General features: G+C 39.7%; 1 protein-coding gene across 2 annotated transcripts; it reads right to left on the bottom strand.

The window, feature by feature from the left end:
* Positions 1 to 179: 179 nt before the first annotated feature.
* On the bottom strand, positions 180 to 19,915 carry fez2a (fasciculation and elongation protein zeta 2a). 2 transcript variants are annotated; one of them, XM_057835131.1, is made up of 10 exons: positions 19,223 to 19,915; positions 16,253 to 16,361; positions 15,983 to 16,102; positions 15,713 to 15,845; positions 13,549 to 13,811; positions 13,330 to 13,410; positions 11,764 to 11,839; positions 11,621 to 11,686; positions 9,770 to 9,795; positions 180 to 1,473 (listed from the first exon to the last, which is right to left on the bottom strand). In XM_057835131.1, the coding sequence occupies exons 1-9, from the start codon at positions 19,534 to 19,536 to the stop codon at positions 9,785 to 9,787; spliced, it is 1,173 nt and encodes a 390-aa protein (XP_057691114.1). In that variant the 5' UTR covers positions 19,537 to 19,915; the 3' UTR covers positions 180 to 1,473; positions 9,770 to 9,784. The 2 variants fall into 2 exon arrangements, with proteins under 2 accessions (XP_057691114.1, XP_057691113.1); XM_057835130.1 differs by lacking the exon at positions 9,770 to 9,795 and having other exon boundaries at positions 181 to 1,473.
* Positions 19,916 to 20,735: the final 820 nt, after the last annotated feature.

Here is a 20,735-nt window from a genome sequence, read left to right as displayed (position 1 = left end):
CTACTGTATTGTTCTATCAAACACAGAAGTTCTTTCGGGCTAAAATAGAGCAGTTTATTTTAAAGCGGGGTGTAAGAGCGGAAAATGCTTTTTCAGCCTTGTCTGTGTTTTCCATCACATATACTGTATATCTGTATATACATATTATATCCTCAGTGTGAAGCTACTGTATACGTCTATATACTTTTTATTTTGAGATGTATACCATTCAGCCATTACCTTTTGCACAATGCTGTACGATTTCTAATGCAAAAGCGACATCAAATATAACACCTTCACAGAGTTACTGGTGTTCAGTGGTCAGTAGCTGTAATTTGCCTTGCATTGATAGCAGTTAAATAGTTCCATTATCTCGAATAGTTGCAAGACAGTAAAAAATATGCCCAAAAGACGAGCTTACTGCTCCCAGGGAGAATCAAAATTTAAAATGTTTAGAAAATTTTTTATCAATAAATTTGACTTTATAAATTGATGTGAAGCCAATTTCATTCTTTTCCAGACCTAAATAATTATTCAATTTGTGAAAAAACTAAACTTTCTTTTACCACACTCACACAAATTCACAAAGACAAAACAATGTGCTCTTATAAATATATTTAAAATGGAACATTTGTCAAATAAATGAGCAATGAAGCAAATACCACATAGTCTAGTAACAAAACATTCATTGAAAATACATCCTTTACCTTTATGTACAAAAGTTAAAAAGGCAGCATGTACACAATACATCCATAATGAGAAGTCCAGCAGTGTTTACTGCTTGGTGCACAGCAGGCACATTTGACACTCACGCGTCTGGTACAGTACACTGAAGTCGTGACAGTTCTTGAGTCAACAGTATTCCTTATCACTCAAATGCATAGTCAGTCAATTAAGTTAATTTAAGTCAGTGCAAACTTTCACAGTGGCTGTAATCTCTAGTCAAATGAATACTGATTGATAACACTTTTTAAATATATGAAGCTTGGCTAAATTAGTTATAATGTGTTATGATCCCTGATGTTTTGCTGCTGATGCATGAACATCTTTCACCTATTTCTTGCAGTCTCAGTGCTGTTTAATAGGTAGCAGCAGCTGTGTCTCTAATACGACTTGACCTCTGTGTAGATTAGCCCGGAAGCCCCGTTGTGCTTTGTGCACATATGATCATTGCTCAGCAGGTCGTAAGCACTTTGGATTAATGCAAAGCCCTTTGCATCGCACAAACAGAGCAGCTACCAAGCTGGCATTGCGACTCGGGCAGATTTCTTTGACAGAAAATGAATCGAAGAAGTTAAAAATCCAAACTTATACAGTCAGAAAATTACAAGAAACACAAGTGAACAAATTACATGACAAATCTTAAAGAAACAACATGCAGAAATGAAGCAATCAATTAATAAATGTGCTTTAGGTTTGGGGAAAAACAAATCTTCATATGAATCCTCTCCAAAGTGTCAAGCTCAATTCCTCACAGCTACGTTGGGCAAAGCACTGAAACAACACATACATAAACATTACAAAAGAGAAATGTGTTAGAGGCTGCAGATCAGTGATGGTTATAATCACCAAATGGGAAATAAAGCCACGGGGAAAAATAGGACGAAGATTTGAACTCAACCAATTACAATACACATTCATCAACCACAACATTAAGAACATACATATCTGATATCAGGGGCGGACTGGTAATCTGTGGGTTCTGGAGGATCACAGAACGGCCGGTGCCCTGGACGGCCGGCGGCCGCCATTCATTATACATCACTGTTTTTATCCCCTCTAGCCTCTCATTATCTACAGTTCGCATCCAATCCGACAGGTGGCAGCAATGCGCTAGGCTGTTCATCGCCAGTCTGATAGAAGAACGAAGAAAACACAAAGTACCCTTCATTGGTTCTTTGTGGAAGCAAACTAGCGATGAGCATTAATGCACAATATGGATGGTGGTGGCAAAAAAAAGGGTGGCGCGGAGAAGGTTAGGGAGAAAAAAAATTAAAGAAACAGGAGAGCAAAGCATTAAAATGTCTTAAGTTGAGAAATATTTTCGCAAGCAGCAGTCTGGCTGCAACGGCCACGTCGGGTAACAGCAGCCTAGCCCCCGGCAATGGTGAGAGGGGTAGCGGGAGCCGCTCTGACGTGCAGCCGGTGCAGGGAGAGAGAAAACAAGAGGAAGGGTGTAATGATAAGCTGGTGGAAGTTCCCCAGACAAGCGCAGGGCAAGTAAAAAGGGATGAAGAGGGTCACTTGCTCGGTATACTGGCAATTGTTATCCACCAGGTAGCTACATTTTAAATGACAATCAAAGGGTTAGTGCCAGCTAGTCCTTTTGCAATCGTGTCAAGTTACAGTATGCTAGTCCTCCTATCACTCTCCTAAAGAAAAATATTTTAGCTGTAAAACAATGTATGCACACGCAGCAGCAATATTAATTCATAAGAAATATAACAAAATATTAATAAAATGAATGGTTTTACTTTTAAAGTTTAGTAAGATAAATTGATATATTTTTTTAATCATGTATATATCGTTTTGTTTTCTGGTTAATACTTTCCAATGAAGGTTATGTATCCAGGATTTGTCTTGAAATGTTTATTGGTATTTTCATTGAAATTTATTATTTGTATGGCAAGATTAATTATGGCAGGGGTCTCCAAACCGGTCCTCAAGGGCCGCTGTGGGGCCTGGTTTTTGTTTCAACCGATCGAGTACCGATAGTTTAACCAATGAAGTTTCTGCTAAAACAAGAAGCACCTGACTGCACTTGTAAAACACCAGATTGGTGCATAGGTGTTGTCTTGTTTTGTTGGAATGAAATCCTGCGGCCCTATGTGGAATAGTTTAGAGACCACTGAATTAAGGCATTAACAATGAAATCATTTTATAGACATAGATATATAGAGATATATTATAATAAATTAGATACATAAAACTTGCTTTGAAAAATAAATTCTTTCATTTGTTTTTTCAGGTTGATCATAGAGCTAGTACAGAAAATGAACCCAACTCCAGTTCAGCCTTGCAGTACTTTGAGTGCCCCAAGTCAGACAGTCACAGTCTAGACACATTTTCTTCATTTTCTCTCAAAGTGCACGAAATTGATACATTTTACAGTAAAATGTAAAAAAAAAAAAAAAAAAAAAAGTCTTCCCGGGGGTGGGGTGGGTGTGTGGGGGGGGAATGCCCCCCATACCCCCGGACCCCTAGGGGGTCTGTGTTTCCCTTCGTATAGCGATTCTTGTGGGCTGGGCTGAGTCAAAGTCCAGGGCTGCTTTTTAGTCCCAGTCCGCCCCTGTCTGATATTAGAGCTAACAAGAGTATTCAGTATATGGCAGAAAACACTCAGGTGACTTGAAGTTCCGCTACACCCGCAATTTGGCCAGATTTCAAAATTGTCCGATATGTACGTGTGATACATCATTGGAAAGCTTAAAAACTCAATTTAAAAAATTTTAAACAGGAGGGCATTTAAAAAAAAAAAGTTAAACAGCAAAATCCTAACTGGAGGCGAGAGCAGAATTAAAGACACCAGGATTTTAACGAGATATTATCGCGTACATACCATGTTTTGATCCAAAAACTCCATGTAGCATTTATCACCGAGTGTCAAGACACAGATGTGAATGGCCACAGCTGGATTTTTGGGGGATTTTATGGGTAAAACATGGTAATATAACAAGGGTCTCGATGCAGAAATCGCAGACATCAAGGAGCGGTCGAGATTTTCTTTTTCATATATTTACTAAGGCTGTCAAACAATTAGAATTTTTAATCGAGTTCATTACAGCTTAAAAATTAATTAATCGTAATTAATCCCAATTCAAACCATCTATAAAATATGCCATATTTTTCTGTAAATTATTGTTGGAATGGAAAGATAAGACACAAGATGGATATATATATTCAACATGCAGTACATAAGGACTGTATTTGTTTATTATAACAAATCAACAAGATGGCATTAATATTATTAACATTCTGTTAAAGCGATCCATGGATAGAAAGACTTGTAGTTCTTAAAAGATAAATGTTAGTACAAGTTATAGAAATGTTATATTAAAACCCCTGTTAATGTTTTTGTTTTAATAAAATTTGTAAAATTTTCAATCAAAATATAAACTAGTAGCCCGCCATTGTTGATGTCAATAATTACTGACACAATGCTCATGGGTGCTGAAGCCTATAAAATCAGTCGCATCCAAGCGCCAGCAGAGGGCAGCAAAACTCGACAAAAAACAATTAACAAGTGGGCATTTCACTGTACTGTCATTTAAATCTGTCTGAGCAGCGCATGTTCGTTAATTGCGTCAAATATTTTAACGTGATGCATTACCACCCGTTAACGCGATAATTTTGACAGCCCTAATATTTACCCTTTTAAACTTTTTTTCCCCAATTTTTCTTTTTTGGATCGATTATTTATCATCTAACATATCGGAGAAAAGGCGACAGTAATAAAAAAATACAATTAAGCGATAGTTATCAGGTAGATATCCGTGTCTTTTTTACAGACGCCATTTTTTTCATTGTGACATAATTTGTTTAAAAGTTTGAAATATGTGAGTGAATAATTTTTTTAAGTCGTTTTTTTTTTTAAACAAAAAATGAGACATCAATTAATGATTCTAAAATAAAAACGACAGACATTTTTAACAATAAATACAATTAATTACCTTTGTTTTATGGCTGGGTTGAAACAAATGTGGTTGCGCAACGTCTGTAAATGGGAGTTTCCAGGGTAAAACGGACAAATTAAAAATAGTTCGGGGGCTTAATGCGCCATGTATCTGCTATTGCAGCTTATAGACATATTGTTCAATCAAACACAACAGTTGGCTACCACAGACTGCTGTCCTCTCATTTGACACCGCCTGTCGGCTTTTCTCCTTTTCAAAGATTGTTGCTGATATTGCCTATTGGAACTTTTATCCTAGCCTCCGCTTTTCTCTCTACCCGCGATAAAAAAAAGAACGTGGACTCAAACACCACCGCAACTGCCAAACCGCTAGAGCTAGCTAGCCAGGAGCTGGGCTAACTAGCTCTTAAACAACGTAAAAATGGCTCCACTGACCTCGCCTGGCTGTGATAGTTGCCATCGACTCAGCCAAAAGATTACAGAGTTGGAGGGAAGAATCTCCTTGCTCCACCTTCTGAGGGAAGACGAGCAACTTCTTGATTCGATGGTCGTCGCTCTAGGCCCCGCAAAAAATTCATCGCCCACTGCAGAACTCGACTCAACTGTTCCAATCACCTCACCGAAAAGTCCGTCCACTGCAGCAGCTGCTCACTGGTCCCACCTTGGCGCAAAGCCAAAAACACTGGCCAGCTTCACTCCTGCTTCCGGATACAGGCGAAACGAATCGGAACATACTCACCATAAAAATACACCTCCACCTCGTCATAAAAGTACTCCGCTACCCACCGCAATCACACTATATAATAGATTCTCGATTCTCGACGAGGATAACGGCGCTGCGTTTCAAAATGGCTGCCCGCCCCCTACGTCAAAGCCGAAGCTACCCACTCATCCTCCCTCCCAGAAACACCTGAGAACACCTCCGCTTCGCCTCTCTACAACAACCCCCTGCCTACAGTCGACGGCAGGGAAGCCTATCCACGTCACGGAACCCCCCCCCACCACCATCACGTCTTCTCCTCACAACGCCAACTCAGCCGCCTCCAAAATGACCCACGTGCAATCTCCCCCTCGTCCCCTTTTCACCCCGAACACCTTAATAGTGGGAGATTCAATAATCCGAAATGTACGGTTTTACAATTCAATCACAAAATGTTATCCTGGCGCCACAGTCCCTGAACTACTAAATAAACTCCCGCCACTGTTATGCTCTCTCCCATCCACTGTCAACAGGATTGTTGTTCACATTGGCTCAAATGATACTTCCCACAAAAATTCAGAAATGACAAAACAACACTTTTTAGCCCTTTTTGACTATTTAACTAACTGTGGGAAACTCGTTTTTATCTCTGGCCCGATTCCTACCATGTCACGTGGTGTAGAGCGCTTCAGCAGAATTCTCAGTCTTCACACCTGGCTCCAGTCAACCTGTATCAGCCGCAATATTAACTTCATAGATAACTTCAATCTCTTCTGGAACCGCACTTCCCTCTTCAATCGGGATCGTATCCACCCAAATAGGATGGGATCGGAAATGCTCACAGGAAATCTCCATTACGCTATCCAAACATCCACACGTGTTCTCACAGCATGACTGTTAAACTCCTGCGACCCCTCCCATCACATAAATCCGACGACATCACAGTACCGGTTTCCGTCCATCAGCGCCCCTGTTTGGCCCCCTCTGTCGCTACAATCTCTACCTGTAAATCAAATTAAAACCGTCATCACCCACAGGCGGCGCCATGTAGTCAAATCAAGACAGATCAATTCAGCCAACCTCTGTCCAATTCCCATATCACCACTACCCCTTATAAAACAAAACATCCTGAAATTGGCGTTATTGAACTCCCGATCATTCAATAACAAAACAATGATTCTCAATGAATTCATAACAGATAGGAACCTAGACTTCCTCTGCCTTACTGAAACATGGCAAAAACCGTTAGAATATCTTTCTCTGAATCAAATCACTCCCACTGGATTCACATACTTGGACAAACCCCGCTCTGTTGGCCGAGGTGGAGGCATTGCTGTCATATACCGGAAGACTATCAAGACAACTGCCATCTCTATTCCATCCGTCCCCTCATTTGAACACCTGATCTTCAAACTCTCCGGCCCTAGTCCCCTGGTTGCTGCCACCATTTACCGTCCCCCCAAACCACACCCCTCCTTTATCTCTGACCTTACTGATCTACTAACCCAGTTGTTTGCCATTTCTCCCTCAATTCTTCTCCTTGGTGATTTTAATCTGCACATTGGCAGCACTAACAATAAACTGGCCACTGAATTTCTTGATCTACTACAATGCCTGAATTTCACTCAGCATATTAATTTCCCCACACACAGTCATGGTCACATACTCGATTTAGTCTGCTCCACTAATCTTAATATCCAGCACTTAAACAGCTATAACCTTCACATCTCTGATCACCTAGCTATCACTATGGACATAGACACTCCTATTCCCATTACCAAACAAAACCGCACGATAATTTTCAGGAATCTTAAATCCATCTCTCCCACAGCTTTAACAGCCTCACTCACCAACTATCTATCCACCTCGCCCCCCCCGTCAACTAATGACCCCACTATCCTGGTAAAATATTATGACACCATACTCTCTTCCTGCTTAAATCAGCTTGCCCCCCTTAAAACAAAAACAGTCTCCTTTACTCACTCTGCCCCTTGGTATACACCCACTCTCCGCCTGATGAAGACCAGGAAAAGACAACTCGAAAGACTCCATAAGAAAACCGGCTTAACAGTTCATCTACTAGCATACAAAGACCACTTACTGCAATACAAAGAAGCAATCAACACTGCCCGAACCACCCACTACGCCAACATTATTCGTTCTGCCTCCAACAATTCTAAGGCTCTCTTTTCCACCATCAACTCATTGCTCAAACCGCATGACAACACCTCTACTTCATTCACTCCTGAAAAGTGTTTATTATTTCTCTCATCTTTCCAAACAAAAATAGACAACATTTACAGTAACCTAAACACCTCCAGGATCCAGTCTACTGCTCCACCTTCCCCTCCATCTTTTTTACCATCTGCCTCTACGCCCACAACTATCCAGGAACTCACTGAGCTTTCTCCAATAACATCCACTCAACTTACAACCGTTATGTCTGGAATGAAAACTGCCACCTGCACCCTAGATCCCATTCCCTCTGTTCTAATGAAAGACTGTCTTCCCGTCATCTCCTCACTTATTACTGATATCATTAACACCTCCCTACGCTCTGGCTCTGTCCCCAAACTTCTCAAACTGGCTGCCATCACGCCGATCATAAAGAAAACTGGTTTAGACCCCGACATCCCGACCAACTACCGGCCCATTTCAAATCTGCCTTTTCTATCAAAAATACTGGAAAGGGCAGTTGCGTCACAACTCCGAACCCACCTTACCGACAATAAGCTATTTGAACTTTTCCAATCTGGCTTCCGCTCACAACATAGCACCGAAACAGCACTTCTCAAAGTAACCAACGACATCCTCCTCTCCTCGGACTCCGGACAACTCACCATCCTCATCCTCCTGGACCTCACTGCTGCTTTTGACACAATCAACCACACCATCCTGCTCTCCCGACTAGAATCACTACATATCACTGGCACTGCACTTTCCTGGTTCCACTCCTACCTCACTGGCCGACAACAATTCATCAGCATTAACAACTGCACGTCCCCTGCTGCTTCCCTACCACAAGGTGTCCCCCAAGGTTCCGTTCTTGGCCCCCTCCTCTTCATTCTTTACATCCTCCCCCTTGGTCAGATCATCCGCAAATTTGGACTGCAATTTCACTGCTACGCCGATGACATCCAAATATACATCTCCACTAAAACCATCTCACACAGCACTAAAACTACACTCCACAACTGCTTCAGCGAAATCAAATCCTGGATGCAACTTAACTACCTTCAACTCAACAGCAACAAATCTGACATAATCATCATAGACCCTACAGCTCACATCAAAAACAGTCAATTCTCCCTTACCATCGACAACTGCACCCTCCCTATCTCAACACACTCCCGCAACTTAGGTATCATCTTCGACAATAAACTAAGATTCGATCAGCACATCAACCACATCACCAGAACCGCCTTCTTCCACCTTAAGAACATAGCCCGCCTCCGCCCCTCCCTCACCTACTCTGCTGCAGAAACCCTCATACATGCATTCGTCACCTCCAGACTCGATTATTGTAACAGCATTCTTTTCGGATCTCCAGCCAAACTCCTCAATAAACTACAATATATCCAGAACTCCGCTGCACGCCTTCTCACCCGTACCCCCTACAGGAATCACATTACCCCCGTCCTTCACAAACTGCACTGGCTTCCCATCTCACACAGGATAAATTTCAAAATCATCCTTCTCACATACAAAGCACTCAATAACTTGGCTCCTCCTTACCTCACGGACCTTCTCTGTCCCCACACCCCCTCCCGTCACCTCCGTTCATCTAATGGAAACATTCTCGCACTGCCCCCACAAATAACACACCGTACTTGGGGGGACAGAGCCTTCTCCATTGCTGCCCCCTCACTTTGGAACGCACTCCCTAAAACCATCCGCACCTGTTCTGATCTTCCCACATTCAAAAAATTGTTAAAAACTCACCTTTTTAAACTAGCTTTTAATGTGTAATTCTTTCCTCTATTGTTTTGTACTGCTCACGTTGTGTGAGTTTTATTTATTTTTTTCCCTCAACTGTAAAGCGCCTTTGAGCACCGGTAAAAGCGCTCTATAAATAAAATGTATTATTTCTTTTGGCTTAAAATAGAGCAGATTATTTTGAAGAGGGGTGCAAGAGCAGAAACTTGTCTGTGTTTTCCACCATATATTGTTAAATCAGTACTGAGCCTAAGTTGAAAATGCTACAATTGAGCTCTTATTGTAAAATGTAGGTAATGTTGTGGCATGTGTGTTTATGCACACTTATTTTTTGCCGTAGGTTGTAAAAAAAACTAGACACCCAATCATTAAATGACAAATAAAGTGCACAGGTACAGTTTGGTTAGTGAAGCCAGGGGTGACAACTGGGGTCAAAGTGCACCACAGTTACAGTGTTGAAAGGGTGGCACAGAGAGTAACAACACCACAATAGTGCAGGTCACATTAAGAATGCCACAAACCTCCCCGGCTGTCGCTCACACCAAAGCTAGCAAATGAAAGGCAGTGTTAGAACATAATTTAGAGTAGTTCACAAAGGTTGGGGAAAAGTAGAGACAGTGTAACCCAACAGGACACATTCCATAAAAAAGGAATGTTTGTAAACCTGAATAGATATCCCAGCTACACCGCTGGCTAAAAGTATTGCCACCCCTGCAATTCTGTCAGATAATGCTCAATTTCTCCCAGAAAATGAGATGCAATTACATCATATGCTTTGGTAGTAAGATATCTTCATTTATTTTGCTTGCAATGAAAAAACACAAAAGAGAATGGGGGGGGGGGGGGGGGTTGGGGGGGGATCATTATCATTTTACACAAACTCCAAAAATGGGCCAGACAAAAGTATTTGCACCCTTTGAAAAATCATGTTATGCTTCTCCAATTTGAGTAATTAACAGTACCTGTTACTTACCTGTGGCACATAACAGGTGGTGACAATAAGTAAATCACATTTGCAGCCAGTTAAAATGGATTAAAGTTGACTCAACCTATGTCCTGTGTCCTTGTGTGTACCACATTGAGCATGTAGAAAAAAAAAGACCAAAGAACTGTCTGAGGACTTGAGAAGAAAAATTGTGAGGAAGCATGGGCAATCTCAAGGCTATAAGTACATTTCCAAAGACGTGAATGTTCCTGTTTACCGTGCACATTGTCATCAATAGGGGTAAAGCCCATAGCACTGTGGCTAACCTCCCTAGATGTGGATGGAAAAGAAAAATTGACGAGAGATTTCAATAAAAGATTGTATGGATGGTGGATAAAGAACCTCGACTAACATACTAACTGGTTCAAGCTGTCCTGCAGTCCGAGGGTACAACAGTGTCAACCCGTACTATCCGTTGGCGTCTGAATGAAAAGGGACTCTACGGTAGGATACCCAGAAAGACCCGACTTCTGACCTATAGACATAAAAAAGCCCGGCTGGAGTTTGCCAAAACTTACCTGAGAAAGCCGAAAACATTTTAGTTCTCTGGTCAGATGAGACAAAAGTAGAGCTTTTTGGGAAAAGGCATCAACATAGAGTTTGCAGGGAAAAAAATAAGGCCTTTAAAGAAAAGAACACGGTCCCCAAAGTCAAACACGGCGGAGGTTCCCTGATGTTTTGGGGTTGCTTTGCTGCCTCTGGCACTGGACTGCTACACCCTGTGCATGGCATTATATAGCCTGAAGACTACCAACAAATTTTGCAGCATTATGTGAGAAAGCTTGGTCTCCCTTAGAGGTCAGCGGTTTTCCAGCAGGACAATGACCCAAAACACACTTCAAAAAGAACTACAAAATGGTTTGAGAGAAAGCACTGGAGACTTCTAAAGTGGCCAGCAATGAGTCCAGACCTGAATCCCATAGAACACCTATGGAGAGATCTGAAAATGGCAGTTTGGAGAAGGCACGCTTCAAATCTCAGAGACCTGGAGCAGTTGGCCAAAGAAGAATGGTCTTAAATTCCAACAGAGCATTGTAAGAAACTCACTGATGGATATCGGCAGCGGTTGTTCAGTTATTTTGTCTAAAAGTTGTGTTACTAAGTATTAAGCTGAGGGTGCCAATAGTTTTGTTCGGCCCAGTTCTGAAGTTTTGTGTATAATGATAATGATTTAATTTTTTTCCCATTCCCTTTTGTGTTTTTTCATTGCAAGCTAAATAAATGAAGATATTATTACCAAAGCATTTTTAATTGCAATCGTTTTCAGGGAGAAATTGTGCATTGTCTAAAAGAATCGCAGTTGTGCCAATACTTTTGGCCAGCAGTGTAAATGAGTACTTCCTGCCAAATTTGTACGTATAATTAATCAACTTGTTGAAGTGCCTACCTTTGAGAATGTAATCTGTTAGGAGTGCTGGGACCTTGTCGCTGTCGTCTCTCATCGCATGCAAGACTGAAATGTAGCAGATCAATCACTTATTGATGATACTGTGGAGTCAAACGTAATGATGCAGAAGTAAAGAAATGTACTTTTGATCAGGATCTGGAGGTCCTCAATGGAAGGAGGGATTCCTTTTTTCTCATAGGGTATGATGGTGGTCAAATACTTTCATGACATGAGAAATGAAAATAATAAATTATTACTGAGTTCATTCGGAACCTCATCAAATCAAGACTCATACAACATAGACTGTTTATTGCTTGGTCTAAAACTACACTCACTAAAATATAGTATGTACAGTGGGGCAAATAAGTATTTAGTCAATCACTAATTGTGCAAGTTCACCCACTTGAAAATATTGAGAGGCCTGTAATTGTCATCATGGGTAAACCTCAACCATGAGAGACAGAATGTGGAGAAAAAAAACAGAAAATCACATTGTTTGATTTTTAAATAATTTATTTGCAAATCATAATGGAAAATAAGTATTTGGTGAATACCAATCTCAATACTTTGTCATGTACCCTTTGTTGCCAATAACGGAACCGCCAACAACTTTACACTCCGCAAAAAGCAGTTTTCGTCATTGCTTGTGGCGTCACTAATAGATTTAGTTTTTCATTTTTTCGCCTGCAAATGCTATTAACCAGCGATTTTTCATGTTTGAAGTGTCACCTTTTAACTGCAAGTTTGCGTTTTAGAGAAGACTGACAATGTTTTATAGCAGTCAGCAAGTATGTTGTCTTTTTTCCCCATTAGTCTCAATGTAGCAACGCTAATGTTTACAGTGTTTAATACAGATGTGTTTCCTTATTTTGTATGTGTGAACTGTAATTCTAGGGCGTGTTGATGACCAATAAACATCTGCACAACAACTGGAGTCTCATATGTCATCTACACGCACGCACAAATGTATGCACGCACGCACGCGGTGATAAAACGTAGCCGTGAAAATGAATGCCCTCATGTTTATTTACCTTGCGATAAATGGACTCATTGCATATCGCGACAGGCTTAGCAACTTCAATAAAACATGTCGTCAGTTAGTTAGTTAGATGGACTTACGACCCCCCCCCCCCCCGAAAAAAAATCTACGCAATTCACGTAGGTCACCCTTTTTGACTTCAAAACGATGAATTTCGCCGAAAGGTGAGTGATTTTCATGCTTGTAAGTATCATTGCGCAACACAGAAACCCAGTTTGCTCCTGGTGCTGCGCCACCAGTAAAAGATGAGTATTTAGTGTAAAAGTGCTTTGAGTGCCTTCGAAAGGCGCATTACAAGTGTAACTCCATTTACCATCTAACACCAATGCTCAGGCTACAGTATCGCAGGGAGACAAAAACGTTCATTCGCCCTTCTCAATCAAAATAGATTGGATGTCCAGCGCTGTCAATCGCAGCCAATAAATGAACCCCTAGTATATAGTATTACTCACAAAAGGTTCGGAATAATATGCTTTCGTGCGTTATTTCAATATGAATGATAACATTTATATATATGCGATAATTTTTTAGGCTTCAAGTGTGTTAAGTCATTCATTGATCAAACCTGTTGTGAAGTCTGATATCCAATCGGCAAATTGTGCAAAAAGTGATAAACTGGACATGTGCAATTAAATTAAATTCAATACAAGAATAAAGAATAGAAATGAACCTGTCTTTCACTGCATCCAGTCCCGAATGTTTGTCGAAAACCGTTTTGGATCACAGAGGAGAGCCCCTCCATGCTGAAACGCTGAGGATTAAGAACAGCAGAAAAATATAAGAGGCAGAAGAAAAAAGAAAAAAAGAGAACTAAAGGAATGTACACACTTTGTTGACATGTCAAAAAAACAGCAATAATCAGCAGGTTGCTCTCAAAGGAAAAACTCACAGATCCAAGTGACTTCTCCGCTTGGCTCTGCGACATCGCCGCTGCTTTAAGCTTTTTTTTCTTCTTTAGTGCCTCGCGGTGCTCCTTCTGTCGGTTTTGCACATCGATGAGCGCCGAGATGAACGTGTTCTTCACCTCCTTCTCAAAGCCCAGCTCATCCCTGAGAGCTAGGTGCTGCACCAGCTCTTCTGAGAGCCGCTTGACAGCGCCATCTGCCTCCTCTAGATGCTCGTTCAGCTCCACCACGTTTAATTTGTGCAATCCTGTATACACAAAATACTCACTTTTTATTGTGACGCAGTTAGTAACATATACATTCAATTATAATTAACCCCAAATAAATAAAATTAGTGCAACGTAACTGAATGAATAGTTGGTTTTATTTTGTTAAAAAAAAAAAAAAAAAAAAAAATATATATATATATATATATATATATATATATATATATATATATATATATATATATATATATATATAATAATTATCCTCTCAGTTTTATTTTCATTCACCAGGGAATTAGAAAAAAACAATACATTCCATACCCTTAATAATAACAATAATAATAATAATAATACATTTTATTTCTAGCGCGCTTTTCAAGCCACACAAAGACGCTTCACAAGACAGATGAAATCACAATACCAACAAAACAATCATAAAAAGATTAATAGCACAATAAAAAGACGTAAATATAAAACAGCGCTAGGGATAATGGTGGTTAAGAAAGGGTGAAAAGGTGTGTTTTGAGTCTGGATTTGAAGAGTGAAAAGGTAGATATACTGCGAAAATCAGGGGGTAGGAAGTTCCAGAGCTGAGGGGCACAGTGACTAAAAGCTCTGGAGCCAAAGGTGGAGAGGCGGACACGGGGGACAGAAAGGTGGAGGATAGTGGAAGAGCGAAGTGGACAGGGTGGATCTTTTAAACCGAGTACAAAACAAAGGTAGGGAGGGGCCAAGCCATGTAGTGCGTTGAAAGTAATGATGAGGATCTTGTAATTGATTCTTTGTTTGACTGGAAGCCAGTGAAGTTGACAGAGGATGGGGGTGATGTGGTGTGTGGCGGGGGTCCGAGTGATGAGGCGTGCTGCTAAGTTCTGGAGGAGCTGCAGTTTTTGGAAGGAATTGTTTGGGAGACCAAAAAGCAGTGAGTTAATGTAATCGAGCCGGGAGGTTATTACACTACAGACCAGGGTGGAAGAAGTATGGCGGGTGAGGGAAGGGAGGAGATGAGAAATATTGCGAAGGTGGAAGTAGGTGGATCTGGCGATGCCGATGATATTTGAGCAGAAGGAGAGCGTGCTGACGAGAATGACACCCAGACTCTTAACCTGAGTAGAAAGAGAGATCGGTACATTGTTGATGGTAATACAGAACTTACGGATGGAACTGAGGGGAAGAATGGAAATGATAAAGAGGAGCGGCCCCAGGACAGAACCCTGGGGCACGCCAGTGGAGACAGGGAGGGAATTGGATTCATGGGGGCCAAATTTGACGAATTCTGTGCGGTCGGACAGGTAGGAAGTGAACCAGGAAAGGGGTGTGTGGGTGATACCAAGGGAGGAGAGTCGGTCGAAAAGGATTGTGTGGGAAATGGTGTCGAAGGCGGCAGTGAGATTGAGGAGGACAAGGATTGATAATAGACTATAGTAGCATTCTATGAGGAGGTTGTTTTTAATTACTAAAAACAGAACATTGTTTTAACATTATTAGAATTTAGGGTGAACACATTTTCTTAAAGATGAACAGATTTGCAGTTGTTCTCAGTTCAATTGAAAATCAATTAGTTGTCAATCGATTAATTGTTGCATCTCATCAATATGTACCGTTTCATGAGATGGATAGACAAAATACGGAAAGGAAAATTAAAATACATTTTCATTCATTCATTTTAGGAAAAAACTGCCAAATTACATCACCGTTCTGGACTGTTGTTGAATTTATCGGTGGGCAAGATTAAAAACTAAGCGACAACTGGAATCAATCTTCTTGATAGTAGAAGAGTCTACCTACAATATATCTTTGGTGGGTGTGTCATCTGTGAGAAGCCATGAGCGGTTTGTTATTTGGATTAAAGGTAAAATGTCTTCAACACTCAAAAATTGCCCCAATTGAGTCTTTGCAGAATACCAAGACCTCGATGAATCAGAAACATATCCACACTCACGTTCTTCGTAGCTGGGACTTCTTGTGGGACGCTGAACATCCACAGAGAGCATGGACAGGTCAGCCTGTGAAGGATTGTGCTGTGCTTCAAAGTCAGACGAGTCCTGCATCATCTCCTCAATCTCTTCAATCACCTACACACCCCGTAACCACACACATCAGGCCTGCAATTAACCCAGTAGGATTCACCTCTAAATCCTTCCATGGCTTGCTTTAAACTGCTGCATCATCTACATTTAAAATAAAATAAAAACTCTAAAGCGTCACTCACCTGCTCAGCTGTGAAGAGCGGTTCCTCGCCGAGACATGAGACGATGATGGAGTGCATGTCCAGCTGTTCCCGCAGCTCCTCGACTTCAGACACATCCGCAGCGACCTCCTTCGACTGACTCTAAGTAGATGCCACAACAGGGGAGGCGGGATTAAAACATCACCGGCTCAAAGGATGTCTGAGATTTTTCAGATGAATGGAAGATTTAGCGGGTAGTAAAAGTGGGACACTCAGGGAGGGAGGGAGATATGGAGGGGTGGAATCACTAACCATGTTCTCTTCCGGGTTGAATGCAGGCCTGAGTAGGGAGCGTGCTCTTGAATGCTTCCAATCCATCTCCGTCATCTGCCCATTGCTTTTGGTTAAAGCATTCCAGATCCTGTGGGCACATGAGGGAAAATTCAGACACTTCTGCAAGCTCCTGATTATTAAAGGTTTTTATCAGTATGTTAATATGGAACCCTAAATGGGCACTTTATTAGAAATGATGTTTTATTCAAATTTTCAATTGTAATAAGGGTCCCTTAAAAATTTCACGAACATGTTAAGTCGAAAACTAAATTGTCCACAGCGGTTGATGAATGTGAATGGTTGGTTTGTCCCACAATAATTGATTGGCGACAAAGGCGTAGGCTTGCATAGGGACAGTAGGGACAAAACACTACCAACTTATCAGGATGCTCAAATTGTCCCCACCAACTTTTGGGCAACCTTATATTCATTATAAAATGAGTTGTTATGTAGGTAATTTAAATTGTCTTCCCATATGTTGTGAGGATAGAATAGACCCTACCATTATTAAGTGAATTATTTTCATTATGTTCAGATTTACATTGACCCCTTTTCACTTGCTGAATATGCCAGTCCTCTTTTTCCCCTCAAAAGCATGTTTGATTGGCTGATGATTTGACCCACCCCCTAAATACAATAATTAAGTTACTATGATTTGTGTTCAAATATTGCCATTTAAATTTGCAAATACAATCCAGACATTTATTATTTAAGTTTTGATAATGTTTCTTTTGTAGTTTTTGAAAACGAAGGTTTGAACTGAATGGTGTATCAACTGAACCAATACATATGCACTGCAAAAAACACCTCCTTAAAACTGAGGGGGAAAAAATACAACAACTTAAATTCCTTTGTTTTCAGTGTGAATCTACTAAAAATAAGTTAAAATTACCTTCCAGTGCTTCAAGTAAATTTTACTCAGTTTTCTTGAAATAAGAAAAATAGCTAGCTGGAAATAACATTAACTGACGTATTTTAAGCAAAAAGTTTGTGTATTTAATGTAAAAAAAAAAATGCTTGTCAGAAATGTTCTTAATTCAAGAATAGCTATTCTTCAAAACATTATTTGAAATCATTTTTTTTCTAGATTTAGGTGAAAAATGACCAACTTTTAAAAATAGGGTCTTAATAAGAACATAAAATATTTGCTTAAAGTGGAATATTCTGACGCATTTATCTGTTAACTGGCTTTTAACACTCAAAACAAGATGGAGAAAATTATTCGACTAGATTTAAGAAAAATGATCACATTATGACGTTATAAATTTGCAGTGTAAAGTTAGTATAAATCAATAGATTTATTTGGCATTAATCATTCAGCCTATCAATTAATTAAGTTCATATTGGTGAGAAAAGTAGCCCTGACCCCCGTTCACCCAATCTGTTTGGTCTTATTAATGTCCCGTCCCCAGCAAAACCTGAACATGCAGGTTATGCTGTTATATCGTCCCTACCAATATCGAGACCAAACTTATGCCCTTGATTGGCGACTATGGTGTAGCCTATCCTATATCCATAGGCGGAGTTTGACATTTGGGGCAGGGGGGGCACAGCACGTTGATGACCCCAAAACGCAGTGTCAGCAATGAAATTAACTTACAAGAATATTTATAATAATATGTTGAAAATGAGCGTTTTTTGTTTCCCATCATTCGTGAGGGGAATTCTAAAACAGGCTGCTTAGGACAGCTATACTTTTCGTCAAAATCAACATCCATTGAATATGGTACGCCCGCCAGTGTCATGCCAAAGTAGTTACCCCATTCAAAAATTGCATCCCTTGGGCAGAGCCATATGGAGGTAGATTTGTCTTCATTATTCGATCCAAAAAAAAAAAAGTTTGCTTCAATCAAAGAAAAAAAAAATGTCTTCAATCAAAACATATATTTCCAATAAAAAAGTCACTTCAATCAAAAAACGTGTTTGAATGCAAAAATAAATTTGAAACTCCAAAAAACGCATTTGAAAGCTATTTTTCTTGGATTTTTTTTTTTTTTTGATTGAAGTCATTCTCTTTTTTTGGTTGAAGTAATGTTTAGCGTTTGGGCCACATTTTGGCTAATCAAAAAATAAGTTGCTTCAAAAAAAAAAAAAAAAAAAAAAAAAAAAAAAAAATCAAAAGAAAAATCACTTAAATCAAAAAAAGAAAAATTCCAGTTTTTGAATGCGAAAAAATATTTGAGACTCAAATATTTGCACTTGAACATTTAATTTTTCATGAAAAAAAGTTTTGATTTTAGCAATCCTTTTTGTGTGATATTTATATCTAAATCGTTCAATCCCCTCCAAAAGTTGCTTCAATCAAAAAAAATATTTCAAACGTAAAAAAAAAAAAAAAAATTGAAAAATAAAATTGCCCTCCCCTATTTTTTTTTTTTAATAATATGCAAAGCAAATGACCATCTAAGGAGCTCCTCACACGATCTGTTTGAAAAACAATTTTGACCCATCATCAAAATATCTTTTTTTGTTCATTTCATTCATTTTTGTTGTTTTATTGATTTACAACTTTTATGTATATAGGAAAGTCAATTACAAGCAATGACACTTTTCGACCACCGGGGGGTGACCCCCTTAAACTCCGTTTATGCTTATATCCTCTCCTCCAGCCATCAGCTTTACATCTATGTTCAATGTTAAATTTCTTTTTGTGTGCACCAATACTATTAAAAATGACTCATATGTTTTGCAGTAAATATAAGATTAAAAACAAAATAAGACTGCTTAGGACGGCTCCGACATACGAACTATTATGGCTTGACGATTGTATAGTCATCGCCGCAAATCGCCTAAAAATATAAATACCGGGATGTTACAGATATTTAAATACCACTCCAAAGCAAAGACATCTCTTATCGCATGAAACATGCTATGCACTTAGAAATGATGCCAGATGACATAGTACAGGCCAACAACAACAGCGACCACAAAAACAACAACACTACTCACTCATCCGTCTGTAGTAGCGTGTCCTCGGTGATCATCGTTAGAGCTTCGCTGTTGGCCGCCGTGGGACTCCATACCCCAAAGCACAAAGACAAAGTCCTTTCGAAATCTCCCATCAGGTTCTCGGCGGGCGCTGGAGCGACGGTTCTTCTGGGTAGATCCCGAGGTACCCCATCATCTTCATCATCATCGTCATCCCCACCGTCGAGAACGTTTAGGAGAAGCTTCTCTGCGGCGGCGGGCACGGCTCCTTTCAGCGACCGATCTGCACACGTATTAGGCCAGCCGTCGTCCAATGGAGCGGTGGGCGCCGCCATCGCCCACCGAGGGCAGCCTACCCGCCCTGCCTGGATGGAGATGGATGTAGGGGGCTGACAAGCCGACGCATACCCCTTCCTCTTCTTCTTCACAATCTAGTGATGCGGCTTGACAGCCTTCCTGCAGCGGTGGCTCAGGCTGGACGTTGCCGACTAGTGGCTGCTTCAAACCACTCATTTGAACTATTTCAGGGGTAGTGTCACTAGCGATTCAAACGTTGACAATGATGACCTTGTAACCCTTTATAGAGCCAGTGACTAATAACGATCATTAAAATATCTTTAAATTCATAATATTTTTTCATATAGTTACAAATAAATGTTTAAATTAATACAATGCTATAAAGCGAACTCAAAGTAATTTTTCCATTGTATTTCACAGATTGCATGCCATTGAGGGCAACATTATGAAAGTAGTTTTGTCTTCATTATTCGAAAAAAAAAAAAAAGTTGCTTCAATAATATATATATATATATATATATATAAAGTCACTTCAATCAAAAACAAACAAAAAAGCATTTAAAAAGTTTTGCTTGATTTTTAAATTTTTTTTTTTATTGAAACTTTTTTGATTGAAGTAATGTTTTGCGTTTGGGCCATATTTTGGCTAGGACATTTGTGTCTTTATCATTCAATTAAAAATAAGATGCTTCAAAAAAAATATTTTCAAAAGAAAAATCACTTCAATCAAAAAAACACATTTTTTTTCAATCATTGAAAAAAGTGAATGGGAAAAAATATTTGAGACTTATAAATTTGCATTAGAACATTACATTTTCATTGAAATTGTTTTCTTTGAAGGAATCCTTTTGTGTTTGGGCATTTTATGGGTAGGAAATTTGTGTCTAAAGTTTATAAATGTTCAAGTGAACGATCAATCCAAAAATACTTGAAAAATTAATACATTTTATTCTGAGATATTTTGTGTATTGAGTCTCAAATTCCTGTACAGGTAATACTAATAAACATTCAAGAGATTGAGTAAATCCCTTACGAAAAGTCACAAGTAATTGAAAACCCCACAAAAGATTCATTATATCCCATGTTGCCACAAGAAGGAAACAAAACTCCACATGAAATACTTTGTCCACTTCAACATTTTTTTTAAACCACCATTAAGTCATAACATGGCCCAAAGCACTTCTTGGATTTGCTTTGGCCTAAGCACCAAAACAGCATATCCCGTGACCATTAGGGA

Source organism: Corythoichthys intestinalis, chromosome 4, assembly GCF_030265065.1.
Source record: "Corythoichthys intestinalis isolate RoL2023-P3 chromosome 4, ASM3026506v1, whole genome shotgun sequence".
Lineage (NCBI taxonomy): Eukaryota > Metazoa > Chordata > Actinopteri > Syngnathiformes > Syngnathidae > Corythoichthys > Corythoichthys intestinalis.
This window is presented reverse-complemented; position numbering and strand designations above follow the sequence as displayed.

Bases quoted from the DNA above. Each gene is read 5' to 3' on its own strand.
- fez2a (XM_057835130.1), bottom strand. From the start codon at position 19,536: ATGGCGGCGCCCACCGCTCCATTGGACGACGGCTGGCCTAATACGTGT. The intron at 16,362-19,222 runs GTGAGTAGTGTT...ATGTGCCCACAG, and splicing joins ACGCTACTACAGACGGATGA to GATCTGGAATGCTTTAACCA. The intron at 11,840-13,329 runs GTTCATTTCTAT...ATGTCATGAAAG, and splicing joins CTGGATGCAGTGAAAGACAG to TATTTGACCACCATCATACC.